General features: G+C 34.7%; 1 protein-coding gene across 10 annotated transcripts in view; it reads left to right on the top strand.

Moving 5' to 3' along the window:
• The window catches only part of DPH6 (diphthamine biosynthesis 6), a 230,517-nt gene that overhangs the window by 145,359 nt on the left and 65,463 nt on the right, over positions 1-19,695 (top strand). For 9 of the 10 annotated variants that reach the window (XR_012056365.1, XM_072930161.1, XM_072930162.1 and 6 more), the window contains one exon: positions 4,950-5,355. The exons of the other annotated variant lie outside the window; for it this stretch is intronic. Coding sequence is in view for 8 of the 9 variants with exons in the window: in XM_072930161.1 (XP_072786262.1) it covers positions 4,950-5,355 (406 nt within the window). In the remaining variant the exon portion in view is untranslated. The remainder of the gene's footprint in view (positions 1-4,949; positions 5,356-19,695) is intronic. 10 annotated transcript variants of the gene reach the window in all.

The raw sequence follows: 19,695 nt of genomic DNA on the forward strand, positions 1-19,695 counted from the left end.
CCAATCTGCCTTTTCAATTCAGTTTAGGCAGAAATACAAAGTCCAGGAAGTTCCCATTCTTGTTTCTCATTTTTAGATACTTTACTAAATTGTATGTTGCTAAATAACTGTATTACTGTGGCCTTCAACAAGTATTCAGTCAAGCCTTTTGACCCTTTCTATTTCTAATCAAATATCCGTACACTTCAGCAGATGGGGATTGAGCATCCATCACAGAACTGCTTTAGAGGAGTTAACACAGAGCAGTCTGTCTGGATGGCTCCAGTGTAAGGCAGCTCCAAACCCTTGTTCCTTGTCTGCTTTAGGCATGTGCCTAAAGCAGACAAACCTCCTGCTTGGCCATGTCTGGGGCTGTTGTGTTTTAGGTGTCCATGCTGTCTCTATCAGTTAAGGCAGAAATGAAGATATGTGTGTGCCCCTAACTAGCATTACAGTTCTGTATCTGAGTCTCCTTTTGGAAAAAGGAGAAGAGGAACCTTTTTTCCTCAGAAGGAGTAACCACACTGAACTCGCATTTCTTCCAGCCTAATATTCTGGTGCTAGTACTTCTGCTGAAGAAGCTTAGGCTTTCAAAACTGTTACCTGCAATCATCGACTTGACTTGGTGTTTGCAATTCATCTATAAAATCAGTCTGAAATATCACAGACAAACATAAAATCCCTTTAGAATCATGGAAATTTTGAAGGAGACTAATTGTGAAAAATCTGTGAGTCCATACAAGAGATCCCAGTTCTTTACCAAACATGCCACTAATATCAGCATAAATGCTTATTGAAGAATGTAATAACCATCATGGTGTAGACCTTGCTTGGTATTTTGACTCCAAACAGTAGCCCTAAGCAGAAGTGAATAGTAAAACCAGTAAAAGCATAAATCTACTGTAATATTCTCCTAACCTCAAATTATTTTAATTCATATTTAAGTTGAGAAAATAAATTTTGTTATATAAGTCATAATCTTTATATAAATTAGTAACATATAAATTCAGAATAATCTAGGAATTTTATTATGTCTCTTTTATAATGCTCACTGAATCTATGTTCTAAAAACTTGTTCAGGCTCCCCTTGAATCCCTGCAAAGTTCTTGCAACCAGGGCATTCTCGATCAAGGAGTTGTAGGTGTCACCCTCCATCGCTCATTTTGAAACCATGCTGTTACTAATGTCATTTGATGGTCCATAGCTCTTAGTACAGAAAGACAAGTGTGCAAAATCAGTTCTTATCCCTATCCACTCTTTTTATGTCATGTATGACTTCATAAGCCTCTGTCTTCTCATTGAGAAGGCTGCAGAACATTTCCAATCGGACCCTCCAGAGCTTTTGATTATGCTTGTACTCCTCTGAATATATTTTGGATCTAGTATTCCCTTTTTCAGTTGAGAGATCCAGAGTTGTTTATCTTACTCAAGTTGTTGGTGAACTGTGAATTTTTACAGTGGCATAAAGTTGCCCACTTTGTCTTCTTTCTTTACTTGTTTTCTTAACTGCTGTCAGCTTCTGTGATTCTGTATTAGCCAGTCCATGAAGACTTTCCAAGATGTCACTTAGCTTAGCATGGCAGTTTTCTCAGTGTTTACAATAGAAGTAGAGCCACTTTCTCAGTCATCCTTAAATATACTCTGTACCTTTGGTTTCTCATGTGAGTTATTGAAACATGCATTGTATTGGCAGAAGAATATCAATATTTTCCTCAAGGTGGGAAAAGTCTTTTGTTGAGTTGTGGGGCTTTTGTAAAGCAATGCGTTAAAAAGCATGTTTGTAGTCCTGTTCTGGATATGGTATAACAGAGGTACAATGCATATATGGAATGATATAGATACATGCATGTACTTAGAAAAATCTGCCTCTTGGCTTCCTTTTTCAAATTATCTGGATCTCAGTCTTTTGCATCTCTGATAAATTAAGTAGCAGATGATCCTGCTGGTAAAGGGAAGACATTATGAAACATGTTTTGAGGACAATCTGATGTGAGATTCAGTTGGATCACTTGTCTTACCAAATCTTTGTCTGAAGTTTTGAGATCTGCTATTTCCTAGCATGACAGAATTGGAATTCTGTCACAGTGTGGTCTCTGAGATGATCCAGTTTACATCCATTCCAGAAAAAAGGTCATTATTGTAGAACCATTTATTTTCAGAGCGTGTCTCCTGCATGCGGAATAGGTGTTACTTGCTGTCCTTCTCCAGCCCTCTTTAAATCAGATCATGTAAAAGTATAGTACATAATTAGCATCTTTTCCATATAATCTCAGCAGTCAGCCATTGAACCTTTAGATCTCCTTATTTTCCCCTTTGACATTCAAACTTCTCTTAGTGCAGAGCTACTTTGTAGTATATGTTACTTGAAAGGGTTAAATCCAATGGAAAGGCTAACAAGTGGAAATTAGAAACTTTTCCCATGAAATCAAAATCATTTGGAAACTGATAGCTAGCAAAAAGAGGTTAAAGGACAAATATCTTTAGTTGACAACTACACCTACAGATTAATGACATTCATAAAAATTTGTAAAATTCAGGTAGTGCATACTTTTAAGAAATCACTGCTTTCAACAGCATTTGTCCCAACAGATTTTCTGTCTTTCAACAAGAATTTTAGAGCTTCCCAATAATTATTTGAAAGTTCTTTCTCAAAAATTATAACCCAAGCTATAAGCTCTTCTTCCTCATTTTTTTCTGATCAAGACTCTGAAGCTGTGGAACAAAGACTAGACCAAACCTGTGCTCCTTTATGGAACAGTCTAACAGTATCCTTGGGCAAGAACTCTAAAAACAAGTTTTTATTCAAACTACCACAGCTGACTGCCAGAAGTGATGAATCTCATTGATGAGAGTGCAGAATCAATTGTAAAAACAATTTAGCCAATAGAATAATTCATCTTTATTTTCACTCTTAATACTTACTTACACTGTTTTAGCATGATATAATTTCTTAGCAGACCTTACGTATTCATCCTCATTTACTAGACAGGCTATTATAAAGCTGTTCAGTTTTTTAAGAAAATTGTATATTTCTGGAAGGTAAATCATAAATGCAGCATCCAAGTATAACACAAATGTCAGCGATTTCTTGAAAATAAGTCAGAAGAGGTCACTGATAGTTGTATTTCTATATGATTCTGTAGACACTGATGAAAGATTATTAGTCCCCACTAACTCTATCATTTGTGCTTTGTGCAAACCCTAAAGTTAAAGGTTATGAGTGTTATGGTACCATACAGGTGCACCATGAGTAATCTTTCACACAGAATGATTCTCATTTGTTAAATTTGGAAATGTACTTTCTCCTGGCCTTAATTTTCATGTAGTTCTTCATATTATAAATGACAGCTGAAGGCAAGCAGAAATAGCGAGTAATTGATTTAACAACCTAAGACAAGTACAGGGAAGTAGAAAAGTTTGTCTTAGTGCTTGATGTGACCTGAGAGAGCTTCTTTAAACTGTTTTTTTTCTAACCAGTACCTCAGCACCTTGGGCCAGCAAAATGGCCTTTAAGCCTGAATGAGCATGACTTTTTTTTATTTTTTCTCAGTGCAAAGCTCCAGTATTTCATCTTTTCAAACTGTTTTACAGCACTCAGAGCAGAGTTGTATTGACAAGGTTAGAATTCATCTCCTAGAGGAGAATGCTGTGCTCCGGTTAAGTGCTAATATAACATTTATGTGTAGCTACCTTAATAACAGCCCTGGCTAGCCTAATGAAAGTACTGAAAGCAAACAGTACTCCATGAGATTTTATTATGACTGAAGTGATTGCAATTTGAGACAAATTGTCCCTATTTCTGTTACCATATCAAAACCAGAAATGCTAAAGCAATTGCTATATGTTTGGCATAGAATTGCACTCCACTATCGTTAATATAGAAGTAAGCACATTTTTCACGTAAACAGCTCACAAGGGTCAAGAATCAAAGATATTCTGTGCAAAATTCTTGTCAATAATTTTGTGAGTGAATTTTGAAATAAAGTGCCTGGAATGTGTCATTATTTCTTCCACTCAAAGTTGAGAGCAAGTGGTTGAAAATTGAGCTTGTGAATTGAAGGTACTGTGAGTTATATGGCCTTATCGACTTCAGACAAAATGACAGGTTTGCCTTGTTATTATTTTTTCCTTTCAGAGGTCAGGCAATGGGCAATATTAACAGTATATACTGGAATGTAAGCAAAAAGCAAACTAGCACATAAAAAAAATTATTATCAGTGTACAAAAGATGGTGTAAGTCACTAATGTTAAAAGTTGCTTATATACTGTCTCTTCATAAAAATTGCAGGAAAAGTAAGGAAAAACTAATCCACCGGTCAAAAAATTTCAGCTGCTCGGGTATTTGAAAGCTATTTAAAACCATCAGAAAAAAAGGAACTCAGTTACTCAGATGTAGCTGACCAAGTTAGCTGATTAGACATTCTGGTTGATGTGAAAACAATTTAAATGTATGTTCTCAATGAGGTCTGCTATTTTAAAAAACACATTCTTTCTTCTAAGTGGGTTTGGACAGGGTAATTGTGCTGTTTAGAACTATCTGAACTATATTTTTGCTGTATCTGAACTGAATCTTTCATACTCCAACTTTTAAAATAAAATCTAATGTAATTTTCTGATTCATTTTGGTAGTTCCTACCATTTTTTTATTCTTCAAAAATCTTTGGTACAAACAAAAATCACCATATGCAAAAAGACTTTTCTTGACTGCAGAATGAGTGAAAAATAAATTATGATCAGTTTTTTTTTTAATGTTACAAGGATAGTAATGGTTTGAGATTGCAAAAATGAGGAGATACTGTCAGATAAATTCATAATTGCTCAAGATGACTTTCCAATAAGGAAAGTTGAGGGGAAAAGCAGTTTCCATTAAATAACTGCACTGCATGTACTTTTTTACTATTTTAATCAAATATGAGCAACATTGATTCCTACACCTCTGTAATATGGACAATATTTTGTTTATCTTTTAGGCTGAAGATTCAGAGATGTATCATGATGAAACTGCAGTATGTGGGTTGCTTGCTGTGGTTGTAATATCTCACCTACCCAGAGATGCTGCCATTGAATGGCATGTTGTTGCAGTCGTTGATGATCCACTCCAAAGAAAACATTTTGCAATGAAGATGTTGTCAGAGGGTTTCCAAATTGAGTGTGAATCTGTAGAGTCTAGTTCTGCATCTTGTGCATCAATCTCGATACGCCTGAGCTTGGTTTCATCATCTACTTCTCACCTTGATTTAGATGGACCTCTTCATGACTTAGTTGCTATGTTTAAACAAGCTGTCGAGAAACTTTCAGAAGACTGCAGTGGCAGTCCTTTGTCCTTCAGAGCTTTCTTCAAGGAGCACGTCTTTGATGCTGAAACACTACAAAAAGGTAAGACTTAACCATGACAGGAACCAGGTGTAATACTAAACATAAGGTACTTCTTGTTTACTTCTACATCAGATTTCATTGGAAAATAAAAGATTTTAGAGGAGTGCTTTAAGGATGGGTGGCCAAGAAGGCCAATGGCAACCTGGCCTGTATCAGCATTAGTGTGGCCAAAGGAAGACAGTGATTGTCTACCTATACTCCCCACTGGTGAAGCCACACCTCAAGTCATGTGTTCAGTTTTGGGACCCTCACTGCAAATGAGACATTGAAGTGCTGGAGCATGTCTAGAGAAAGACAACAGAGCTGGAGAAGGGTCCAGAGAGTAAGTTATATGAGGGCAGGCTGAGGCAACTGGGGTGTTTTAGCCTGGAGAAAAGGAGGCTCAGAGGAGACACTACCAGTCTCTACAACTGCCTGAAAGGAGCTGGTAGCCAGGTGGGGGTTAAACTCTTCTCCCAAGTAACAAGTAACACAACAAGAGGAAAGAGCCTCAAGCTGCACTAAAGGAGGCTGAGTTTTAATATTAGGAATAATTTCTTCACCAAAAGGGTTATCAAGCATTGGAACAGGCTGCCCAGGGAAGTGGTGGAGTCACCACTTCAGCAGTATTTGAAAGATGAGTAGTAGACTTGATGCTTAGTGGACATGGTTTAGTGGTATATCTGGCAGTGTTAGATTTACAGCTGGACTCAATGATCTTGGAAGCCTTTTCTAACTCAAATAATTCTACAGTTCTACAATTAGGATAGATTTTTTTTCTTTTTCTGTCTACCAGGCATGTTCCTGATATTGAAAGGCTCTGTTCTTGGACTTCCTGAAATCCAAACAGGATAGAGTCCTGGATTATTTTGTTCTAATCTCACATCTGATTTTGAGTAGGAGGTTGGATTATAAAATCTTGCTATAATCTCAGTTATCCTGTGATTCCATGAAAGAGAAATCCATCCACCTTAGAATTCAGTGTAGAGAGAATGAATCTTTTGCTTCAAAGTGTTTGAACAGTTGTGAATTTGGTAGCCTCTTTTTGTCACAGAGTAGAACCATGTTCAAATAACCGATTTCTGTCTTGTAGCAGGAGCTCTTTTGAGAATAAATAATGAAATATTAATGTTTTAAAATAAGGACATGGTGTTGTATCCTCTGGAATAGAGGGTGTCTATTGAACATGGGCTGATTTCTAACTAATTTATTTAAATAGAACTTGCTATCCAAACAAATTTGTTGGGTTTTCCCCCAGTGTTTATTTTTTCAGAATCTCATTCCCTTACCAAGTAAAGAGAACACAGAGCAATAAATGTAATATTACAACTGCAATTTATATCTTATGTTGTAGATCTGCATTTTGGCCTATGCTCTATTTGGGACAACTAACATTTTGCAAAAGCACAAAAGCTTATTTTATCTGTCAGACCTACAAAACTGGTAGACCATACTTGTATTGAAATCAGTAAGAACTTTGTTATCAATTTGAGAAGAAACAAAATCAGATCCTTAGTCTATATTTATCTCAAACATGCACACACGTTAAAAATCCTTGCAGACCACAACTGATCCATATTAATTAGCTGACATAAATGTTAGCCCTCAAATATTCTACTGTCCTATTTTTCTTCTTAACCTGCAGCACTTTTTGAAGAAAATTCAACTTGACATTGTTTAATAGATTTAAAGTACAGGAATTGAAAGCTATAAAAATGTGGCATAGAATAAGCATATTTAATCCAGGAAGCAAGGAATGAACATATAGTCTGACAGATTGTTGTTGTTTTTACTACATCTTGTTTAAGAGCTAAAAGGAAGCCTCGTAAAACATGTTTCTGGCATGGGATTAACATTACTGTTTCGCCTGCTTTCTTTCTGTTATTTCTCAGACCATAGAATAATTACTTCCAAACAAATTTCATTTGCATTATAAAATATATTTCTCAATATAATGTATTAATTGCAAGCATAAAAATTGGATTCAGTTCCATTCATTTTATATTACTAATAGCATAGGCATTGAAAGATTTGTGTGATTGTCGTATATTCATTCTTGTTGTGTTCAGATCTCTACACTGTCATAATAATTCCTGTCATTATACCAATTTTATCATTATCCTCACTGGTAAGAAATACATGCTTGCAAATCTGTAGAATATATAGAATACATTAAATTTCCAAGGAGCAATAATTCACTGATGAGGAATTTAAAAATAAAATTTTTCTTCTTAGGAAAAATTTCTAGAAAGTTCATGCAATGGAAGAAAAAGTGTGATATATATTAAAAATAATTTCTCAAATTAATTTGGTTGTTGCTGAAGTGTGTCTTGCTGATAATTTCTATCTGATAGAAGACTATTTATATATATATATATTATATATATATATATATATATATATACACAACACACACACATATATACACTTTTTCTGATTTAAAATCAGAAGTCCAGTTATTAATATATTGTTAAGACACAGGACATATTCAAGTGTACTGGTTATATGTGTTCTTGGAGCTTTGTAAGACATGCAGTCTCCAGTGAAGCATCATCAGCTTTCAAAACGATGCAGCATATTAGTGGACAATGTCCTTGACTGTCTTTTGCACTAGTAATATAATTCTACTTCTCAAAATCTAAAATATACTAATGCAAATATATTAACTGTCAGTTAAAAAAGTGTTGTGTGAGGTGTCCAATTTGTTCCCATTAATTTCAGTATCTCATTGACAGTGTCCATAAGCAAGATGGCATTAAGTCTCTGTTTTATCTTCTTTGTTATTATTGGCAGTCTTTAATTTTTACAGGCAAGGCTACTGCAACTCTTTGTTTCCTTTAGTGTGTTTCCCAGTTTTAATACACCAGAGACAGTATCGGGGTTTTTTTTTTTTGAATCCCAAGATATTTTAACCTTTCTATAAGATCAGATCAAGTTATTAAAGATTGTTAAATTCTGATAACAAGAGCTCCTTCCATTTTCCAATCCAGCTTTTTCAGTTTATTCCTGTTCCTTGAATAGCTCCTTCCAGTTTATTCCTGTTTTCTTCCTGAGCCTGTCTTGTTCTAGAATGCACATATCTGAATGGGGCAGATCCCAGGAGGGAACAGTAGTGGTTTCCACAGTAGCAGGGGCTATGTCTTGTCAGCTCTGAGCATGGCCAAAACTTGCTCATACCTTTTTCTGTAGACTCATCCTAAGATATTTTGAGTAGTTGGATATCTCAGTGGTGATTTCTACTACCTCGAAAGGTTACTTTCAGTTGCAGAGTAGGTCTAGGTGAGTGACAAAATTTACTTATGCTGCTGACTTTCAAACAGAGAATACCATTGTACTGGAACAGAGGATAAAGCAGAAAAGTGCTGATCTTCATTTGTAAATCTGCAGACCTAATACGCAGACTTGTAAAAAATTTTGTTTCCTTGATGTGGCTGCCAGAAAGCAGTCTATATTGAGACCAGTTTTTCAGTTGCCATTTATTAATTCAGCTCTGGTAGTAGAGGTTGCTAACTATCTGTATGAGGATCCTTTAGTGACACATTTGATCTCTGACTTGTGTTAGACATTGTTAATCCCACAAGTAGATCTGTCCTTTTGGGTGTTCATCTGCCAGCAGAGACATTTTCTGCTGAAGAAAAATAATATTAATAATTTAGCAGGGAATAATAGGCACTTTTTTTTCAAATATTTTTAATGTGAAACACGTAAGACATGCATCTGTAATAGAAAAGGTAGAAATTATGCTGCTCAGAAATCAAGAAAGATGGTTAAGGAGATAGTTGTTTCAGTTTAGTGAATTTCAGGAGGATTTCCATCATGTCATAAGATTAGTAAATAGTCTTCAATAACTCTTGTAAGATCTTGAATTGAAATGTATTGTCTCTTCTAGTGTAAGCACAGAAAAGAAATAGAGGTAGCATTTTTGTGATTAGAACTTAAAAACATTGGAGTGAAAGGAGCAAGTACTGCAAAAGGCCTTCTCAAATGAGCCTCTGATTAGATAATACAGGGGGTTTTGGTATAAAGAAGTTGTCATTTATTTTAAATTGTCCAAATAAATATTAGAAATGTGTAGTTACCTGACACAGTAAGATTCCTTACTTATTCCACAGTAAGGAATATATCTACTCGGCAAATTGTTACAGGTGGTTGGCAATTATTACAGCCAGTGTTACGGATGTCAAAAGAAGCTAAAGGTTTGTAATGCAAATTGGAGACAGATAGCTTTCTGTCATCCTAAGAGCAGATGTGAAGTTTTATTGAACAAAGTGTAGTACTGATGGTGAACTTCTCAGAGGCAATCCCTCATAACATGCAAGAGCATTATGGGCACCGTGCTGAGACCACAGAACGTATTAGAACTAGGAGGATTAGATTAAGCTGACATATATACTTAGTAAGATGCTGTTAAGCCTTTAGAAGTCTTTAACATAAATTTGACTATTTCTTTCTTATTCTTATTCAAATGTGCATTAATATAAATGTGTCAGGATGATTTGCTATACCATACAGTTGACTAGATTATACTTCCATATAGGAATGATGAATGTTTATAAGTCATCACATTATGATTTAACAAGACTTGTTCACAAGATGTATGCAAAATATTTTTGAATATTTATTTGGGAATAGAATATGTCCTGCACTCACTAGACACCATATTACACAATGCCTTTTTAATACTAAAGAAAAAATGAACTTGGAATATAAAAAGGCAAAAGAAAACAGGAATAGACTGTCTGGTAGGAACATTAACATTACTACATAATTAGTGTTTAAAGTGGCTCTGCTCTGTAAATGTGTAGGTCTAAAAGGCCCTTAATATTTATGAGTTTATCAAGTTTCAACAACACTATTTATTTTTTAGAAAATCTAATATGGGCTGAGTAATTTAGCTATAATGTAAAAAAAAAATCTTACTTGTAATGGGACTTTCTCCTCTGTTGCAAGAGAAGCCCTGGTGGTTAGGCACTCATTTAGAGTCCTTGCAATGACAGAGTAACACCCTGACGCATGTACAGCATGCAGCTTTGAAACTAAAGATTTTCCATCTGGTAAGATTTATTCTATTTGATAAAACATGACATTATCAACTCATTTTCCAGATGTTTTCCAAAACAGTTTGAAGTACAAAGATAATGCATTACGTAGTGTAAATCAGGGAGAGGAGGAAGAAGATCAGCTGAAGATATCAAGATGCATTTTTACAATAATAAATGTCTGTGTTCATTGAAGTTTATTTTTTTTTTCAGCAACATACTTTAAATTTGCACTAGAAATTTATTGAAACTTCAACTTTCTGGATGGATATGCATTATACAATGGGAAAAAAATCCCCACAGGGACAACTAGAATCTTAACCTTCATATGTTTGTATGTAGGTATATGCATTCTCATGTGAGTAATTGCTATTTACTCAGCAGTTGTGGGGAATTACTCACATGAATAGAAACTAAACAGTCATTAAGAACTTTTTACTGAGTAACAGTGAAGCAGGTAAATAAATACTTTTAAAATCAAATTACAGTCATTAGTTAATGCTTTGCAGGCACTAACTAAAATTAAGTATTTGTTTTGACTAACATATATAATTTGGCTGAACAAAAATACTTTTAAATATCATGATGCTGTCTGAAATGGCCTGTAAAACTTAAGCGTGGTTTTCTACTGAATTCTATTAATTTATTATCAATGAAAAATGTGGGAAGAATTGTGAACCTGAACCAATTTTAATTTTTTGGGTTTCTTGTTAAGAAAATATAATCACCAGGCATAATAGTTCAATCAGAAGAAAAAAAAAAAAAAAAGAAAATAAAGGAAAAAGTTGCATCAGTGTTTTAGTACTTTGGGGAATTAATCAGCTTATAATATACAGAATCAATTAAAAAATAGTGATTTGTGAGTATGTTTGAAATGGCATTTTAAAAGGATAAAAGTAACTAAAATTGGTCTTGAGCCACAGAGGTGGCAGTCTTGCTATTGCTACCAGTCAAACTATCCAGTCAAGAGAACTGATTTATTAAATGGCTGTTAAAATGCTGCAATTTTAAATTTTTTTTTTTTCATGTTTTGCTGGTATTGTAGATGCTGCAAGTCAATGTATACATATTTTTAGCAAAATATCTCATCAGAAACGATGGGAAAGTTTTTTTTTTTTTGTTGTTTTCTATCCAGGAAATGGGGAACTGTTTTAATAGTAATATTGTCTCTCAACTGAATTTGGATAGATAAGTGATTTATGCCTGTGAGGCAGATTAAAGTATATTAGATCCGCTTTAGGCTTTCTGTCCTTTAGGATGGGAAATTTATTTTTTAAGTGCACAGATACTAAATAGAGAAAAATTCAGCCCCTCTGTGCCAAGGCCAGGGACCAGAGCCAGAACTCACTCTTATTCAGAGTAGATTAGTTGTGACTTCTAAAGGTTGGTGATTGCACAGTTGTACATAAAAAAGCTTGACTAAAGCTTTGAATGGAAGTAAATTCTTAAACTCTTTGACTCAAGATTGATTTAGAATATACACCTTATATCCTTGATACAGAATACTAGCAATATATTGGTAAGGTTGTTTTAAAGGTATGGTGTACAACTTCATGTATCTTTCAGAATTTAGAGCACTAAAATCTAAGATACATTTATAGGTTACTCTATCCATCTGTGTTTTCACATTATTTTGAAGTTCTCATGACTAATTTGACTGGTGTTCAGTAGCTTTTCTAAAATAATTCATTCACTAAACAAATTATTGGTATAGACTTCAATTTCCCTGTTGAAAATTTACATCTTTCCTATAGGTGACCTGTAGGGCAGAATGGACCTGTCAGAAAACAGACCTTTTGTTGAAAAAGTCATAGGTTATAAGGAAGAATTTTCAAAGTGAAAACATGTTGAAAACAGATTTGCTTTCCTCACATATGCAGTTTAGAAGGTGCTAGACACCAGTGATCCAGGCAGTGGCTTTGCTGTTTAATGATAGTTAATATGTTAACTTAATAAATATTGGAATTTATTGAATTTCTTAGGAAGCAGGGTGTACAATCAAAATCTTAAGAAAATAGATGTAAAGAAACTTACGGAATGAGAACTCAGTCTATTCTGTAATGAGTCAGAAGGGGTAATTTTATAATTAGCTCTACAAGAAATCAGAACAAATTAGTACCCTTCTAGAAAAATAGTATCTTCTAGACAGGTATCAGTGTACATGGTCTGTCCATAATGCATAAATGTCTGAAAAACTGTATAAAAATGCATAAAATGCATGAAGTACAAACACCTTACTACAACAACAAAATTAGTTTTCAGAAATTTGGTTTAGTGCTTTGTTGACAGAGAAGAGCTATAAAAACATGAAATCAGCCATGCCAAATTTATATGGTCTGGTGTTTAATATGTGAGGAATATATGACCTGTCTAGCTATCCAGAAACCATTTGTAACAAATTTACTTTTTAGGGACACATCACAGATTACAGTTTACAATTACATCGGAAGTTTTTCTCTGAGAGTGTTTCAACATGCCAACATTTTGGTACCAATTCTATAATTCTAAATCCATAAACATTTAAAGAACTTTGATTTCTAAAGAACTTTTCATTATTTGTATAGGTTCATCTCTATAATCCTTTTTATTTACAAGCGAAGAGAAAAAAAACTATAATGGTGTTTGAGTGAAATTACATCTGACATAGGAAGTCCACTGAGCTTAAAACAAATGTAGGCTCAAAATGAACTGGGCATAATATCACAACTGCATCCCTTGTTATAATTTCATCTAAATATTTATTTAGGACCATTTCTCAAAACAGAATACTGCAGTAGATGGACCTTTAGCATGACTAGCTTGTCTTTTGTATTTCTTTTTTAGCACCAAAATGCTTGCCATTTGCTCTTTGTCTAGCAAAGCTAAAAAATAGATCCATAAATAAAAATACTAAATTTTGCAATGAAGAACTGTGTACAGAGTTACATTTTCCAACCAGTTGGCTGTCTGACCATTGTCAGTCATTCTGTCACATAATCTCTGCACTAAGAAGTATCAGTTCTGCTCAGAGCAGTAATTTGTATAACTCTTTGATAGAAAAAGGGAAGGTGAGGTGTCTGAACTAGCACTGACTGATAGCCAAAACCATCCATAAATCTTATTTTAAGGTCTTCTACTTTCTCTCCAGTGTCTCCTCTAATGATTCCTCCTCCAGTATCTAAGATCTTGCCTTTTGTCAACTGTAGAGACCACTGAAGGTGCCTATCAGGTTTTGTCAGGTGTTTTGACTGTCATACGACGAGCTGGGCTTTCTTTGTTGGGACTTTTCCTTTAGATAAGCAGCTACTGAAAATCTAACTTTTGAGGGTTCTAATAAGTATAGCAGTTAAATGGGTAATGCCTTAAAGTACTTTTGTAAAGTTTCCCAGTGTCAGCCATGTTGAATTCCTCTATTGTGCAAGCAGTAGGATGTGGTATCTTCTCTTTCTTGTCCAGATCTTATCTGTTCAATATATCTGGTATCAGATAGGACTGTCAGGAGTCTGTCAGCAACACATCTGAGCAGTCTCTGAGGTTATCCAAAAAGTTTTCCAATTTGCTTGGAGACAGATATGATTTTTTTGTTATCTAATGGCACAGAATAATTGTTTTCAAAATTGTGAAGCTAAAAAGAAATTGACACAATATTCCAATTCAAACCCCAAATGCAGGCAGCAACTTAACAGTATAAGATGGTGCTGCAGGCAGAGTTTGATATAGTAGCCTGGATATTGTAGTTTGTCCATCTAGGCAATGGAAGCCAAAGAAGCTACTTTCCTGAAGTCCAGAGACAGCATGGAACACAAGGATTATTTATGGATCAGAGTCAAAAGTGGTAAGATGCCTTTGTGCTCCATTGTCCCCTTGTTTCCCCTGCCCTTGGCCATTCTACAGACCCTGACATGTTTCTTTTCAACATAGAGAGGAGGCCTGAAGACAGAAGGCAGAGTGAGGAATCAAGGCCTGTTTGTACCCCACAGAGCTAGTTAGAGCAAAAAAGTCTCCTGTGTTTACTGCCTCTAGTGCATACTCAAAGTTGGACTGTGCAGCCAAACTTAACCTCCTCAGTACTCAGCTTACTGGTTTCATTGTTAATACTCAGTAGCTTACATTCTCTTGGGTTTATGTATGCAAACTAAAAAATACATATGGCTTCTTTCTCGCATTTTGTTTCTTGCTTTTTTTTTTTTTTTTTTTTTTTTTTTTCCTAAAGGCTGGTAAAATGTGGATTTGGAAATTTTTTTTATTATTATTAGATTGCAGCCTTTTAAATTCTGGAAAAAGTTGTGACTGGAAAATGGTCTGAAGGATACTGCTTCATAATGGTGGTCTAAATTTTAAGAGTGTCACAAATCAGCTTTATGGTTAAAATATTTTCAGCTTGCATTTGTAAAGGATGGTTTCTTTGTTTTAGAAAATTCTCTGAAAGTTATACTCTGAGTTAGAAGTAAATATATAAAAACTATGCTTAGAATCCATAAAAATACTGTAATTTTGTTCAACCACTTTACTGCCCACAAATTGGAGTTGGGGTTTCATTTGACTTCTCAGTTTTAATGATTCCATTTCACCATTAAAAAGCAGAGAGGAAGGTTGGTTTCTTGTTTTTGCCATCTGCATTGTAATTTATAATCCAAGAACACAGCTGTAACTAACCATCAAAAGAAAGTATTTTGCCATTGTAGCACTTCATGCAATTAGACTTTGCATAATATATGCAGTTGTGTTCCCAATATCATATTTCTTCTTAAATTTCTGATAAATTCAGGTTTAAAACAGCATATAGTTATTATGTATTAGTGAGTAATTTCAATCCTTATTAAAACAAGCAATGAAAAATATGCTTTTTTTTTAACTTGCTTTGGAAGTTGCTCAGCCTTTACAAGCAATGCATTATATCAGCTGGGTTAAAATCCAATTAGTAGCTCTAATTTATTGACACTGAAAGTACATTTATAATATAGTCCCTTTAGTCATGTCTCGTCTACTTGCACTGTTAAGTTTGAAGTATCAACATTGGAAAAGGTGATTTTTTTTCATTGCAGCAAACTAGAGTATTTCTTCTCTTTCTACATTACTTCTGAATGGCAAGAGTGTAGCCAGTAGATTGAGAGATGTCAGCTGGCATACCTGAAATACTAAGATAGGATAATCACAGAAGGAGATTACCAAATTGGAGAAATTCCAAAGAACAGCCACCAAAGTAAAAGTTAATGTGAGTGACACATAGAACAGAGGAAAAAGAACTGATGGAACTGCTTTCGTTCCACCTAGGGAAGAAGGTTCCACCTATGGGGGAAGCAAATTGCAGTCTTCCCTTAATAGGTATTGCAGAGAAGAAAATTATTTTTTTCAGAGATGAACAACGCCAAGATAAAGAGCAACAGTTATGAATTGCAGCAGGAGATATTCCAGTTATACACAAGGATTTAATTTTTCTCCAAATGAGTGAAACCCACAGGCTGTGACAGTTCCACCTTGGAGGTCTTGAAAAACTAACAGCTCAAGACCCTTAGAAAAGTGGTCTAAAGTTACTCTTGCTCTCATTATTAGGGAGATTGGCTATATGCTTTTCAGAGAACCCCCAAAAGTTAGTCTGTGATTTCCAAAATTATTCTATGACTATCTATTAGTAAATTACAATGAATTGGCCCAATATAGTGGCATTTGATTGTAGATTCAGAAATTAAAAAAAAACCTGTTTCTTTCTCTCTGTCATTAATACCCCACACTCTTGCAAAGGATTTTACAAAAATTTTAAAATAAAACCCTTAGAGAAATTCAAAAATTTGTTCAAAACTTTTTCTCATTAGGACATAAAGACTTTAGAAACTTTGAAAATCAAAGTTTGACCTAATAGTAATATTGCCGGACAAAACAAAAAAAAAGTATTTTGAAGCTGCTGTCCTGGCTTGTTTTAATCAATATGCCAGGAATGTAAGCATTATATTGTATATATATAGTATTCCAGATAATTGTGTGAAATTAGGTGCAAGAAAAATAAGACTATCTTACCTCTTTTAAATATATCACAGCTATATCACATCCACTTACTGATGCTACGGATGTAGATTTGTTTGAGATATACAAACAAGTTCCTCTGTGTGGCACAAAAGAATCGACTTTGTAACTTCACACAGGATAGCAAGGTTTTATTTTCATGAAGTTCCTGGCTTAAGTTACAGACGCTCAGCACCTCTCAAAATGAGCTTCTCTTTAGAGGTTGTACAACACTGAGAACAGTTAAGTAGAACCCTGAAGAAGAAGAATAGTTTGTTGAAGTTCATGTCTTGCTCCAGAAAGGATCCCGAGATCAAATCTCTTCTAATGGCCATAACTTCATCATTTTAAAATAGTCCAGAGATCTTGTAATTTCCAAGCTTTTATGAAAAGAACAAATAGAGAAGCCAGCCTAAGGCATTTTCTACAGTTAAATACATGAAGATAAATATATTCTAATTTAGCTGATTACTTTTTTATTTTTCCTGGGCATTAACTACATAGAATGTGCTTTGAATTCTTTTGCATTATATCACGTATCATAACTTACCTGCTGTGATTTAATAAAGTATTTGGGTCACTCAAAATACAATAGCAACAGAAATAATAAGGATTTCTATATTTAGATAAGGCTTTTTAATTTTTTATTTTCTTAGTATTTTCTCTTCTTGTGATTGTTTTTATCTGTGAAACCACCTAAATTTCTGATCCTTTAAAAATTTGGAAACAGACAGCTCAGCTGTTTAACAGTGCTTTCATTAAAAGCATTGATTATTTTTGGCTTACCGTGTTTCAGAATACTTTATGCAGGAGTTTTGCAAACTTGTAAAGCATGTTAAAATTTCATTTTGATAGAAACCATGCTGCATAATACTTTGTCACCATTGAAATTAATACTTATTCTGTAATAAGTTTAGCATAGGATGCATCTCAGAAAATGTCTTCGGTAACTGTGGATTGAAAGGAACACTTTGGTGTCAGGCAGGAGTTAAGCACATTGCTTAAAATATTCTTTTGCATTTTTTCATGGGTTTTACATTTCACTTTTTGTGAATATGCTGCAGAGAGGCTGAAAAGCTTTTCAGGAGTTCTCATCACTTAAAGCATACTCATTCACAGGCAATCATGATAACAAGACTTTATCAGTTCCAAGGTGCATTCATGTCATACTATAATAGGTCTGCTCTAAGAGATGGTATATTTTTAGCTCTGAGCTGCCTAGGAACCTTAATTGATTCTTTTAATCATTGTAAGACACATTTCAAAAATATCCAGTCATGCCACCCATGCTATCATTTAGGAGAAAAAGCAAATAGTGCACTTTTTGCAAGACACTAAGACTTACATATGACTGCCCAAAGATAGAAAGATTTGTTTATCATTCTGGCACACAAAGGAAATCTTTCCAAGAGCTGATGAAAAAGCAGCACACAGCAGCTAGAAGAAGTCATGGAATTAGAGGTAAGACCTTGGCCCATTTACACCAGAATAATTCTAGTGAGAGACTGCAGTTTCTAGTTCATTGAAAAGATGGTCTCTGCTCTGATGTGTAATTTTTCAAGACAGATAAAACAAGCCTGAGCTTGTTTTCAGCCAATACTAAGAATCTGAGCTATGGAAATCAAGTCAAATGTCATTAGCTACTGTTCTTTGTGGTTTTAGGTGTAATGAAATCCGAACTTTGCAATTAACAAAAATTATGTTATTAACATCACTGGGAAAAAAACTCAAGTACAGTTGATCCAGTTCAAAGGCACAATTTAATGCTTCATTTTCAATAGGGATGATAGAAAATGTAAGGTTTCATCTTTAAGTTCTCCACTTGCTTGATCTTTTATGCTCTTCCATTTTGGTATCCTGGCTTTGTTCTTTCTTTTAACTTCCATTTGTCCCTTATTATGGACCACATAAATCATGTCTCAGCCTTGAGTTGTGAAATAGAAGAGTGAAATTTGAAGCAGGCACAGTGAGCCTAGAATCAAGAGGAAGCAGTCTATATTTTCTTGATCCAGAAAAAGGAGATGTGACTGACTCAAACTGGAGTTTAGCAAGCAGGAGTATAAAGACAAAGATTCTGTTTTAAAAACTTATTATTCTGTGCTGAAAATACAGTTGGTAGCCAGAGGTAGTAAGCAAAAACGTGTACAGAAATTCACAGCTTGGATTCTACTGTGTGCTATTTATTAAATCAGGAGCCACTAATATGTTTCTTTGCCCCTGCTGCAGAAGGAAAATAGTGGCATGGAAACAAAAGAAACTTGATAGACCACGCACAGTCCACACAGGGACACAGTGCATGGACAATGCAACACATCCACCCTCTTTCTTGTAGCCGGTATTTAAAAAAAGAACAGGTTGTGTTAACAATCTGTTAACAAATTTAACAAAAGGAATAGAGAGATTGGAAAACAAAAAAAAAAAAAAATCTTTTTAGGTTGCTGATACTGTGAAGTGCTTATGTGTCCCCTGAGAAATGCTGAGTGCTTTTTAGAGCCATTGGAATCTGTATGGAGATGGCTGGCCTATATTTAAGGTAGAGGTAGAGACAGTGGCCAGAGCAGTACAGCTTTGATTCAGAAGAGAAGCTCAGCTTTGTGTTGGTATCAGGATTCCTAAGCAAACTGGAACTTTCTTCTGAAGCATTATTCAAGCCAGTGATTGTAATGGACCAGGGCTTGCACGATAAAGTCAAAAATTTGGGTTTGATTTTTAAGACATCAAGATTTTTAAGACAAAAACAGCATCACCTCTCATTATACAGCACAGTTAATTCAATTTTAATTTGTATTAATGGGGTTTTTTTTCAGTTAAAGAGAATGTCTCAGTGCCATATGAAGTGCTCACTGTCATTGACTGAGTAGGCTTAGATTGTTGTCCCCTCTGTCACTGACCTTGAGCAGTTTGTCCGTGACTTCAGTACATGTTTGTGCAAGATCAAGAGATTTCATGGAAGACTTGTGGCCTCCTAACTAAGTTATGTTTAAACATCAAGAACATTTCAGGAATTCAAATCATTTTTCATTTGTTCTTGTTTTATGGATGGTGTTCTATCTTTTATAAAAGCTGTCCTATGCTGGGCTTGTTGGATGTTTATTTAGGGCTTTGTCCTGCACAGAATACCCTTCTTTCATGTTAATTCCATGATATCATAACATACATTTTAAAATTCAGCAAAACAGGAGAAGAAAGAGGAAAGACACGCAATACCTTTTCCTGGGTTCTTGGTGATACATCAACTTTTAGTTTGAAAACAGAACATGAAGTAGCCACTGTACATTCACTTCATACACAAACTTGGACTTGGCCCATAGCAGTGATAACTTAGCCTTTTTCTCTATATAAT

The sequence above is a fragment of the Taeniopygia guttata genome, chromosome 5 (genome assembly GCF_048771995.1).
Source record: "Taeniopygia guttata chromosome 5, bTaeGut7.mat, whole genome shotgun sequence".
NCBI classification, from domain to species: Eukaryota; Metazoa; Chordata; class Aves; order Passeriformes; family Estrildidae; genus Taeniopygia; species Taeniopygia guttata.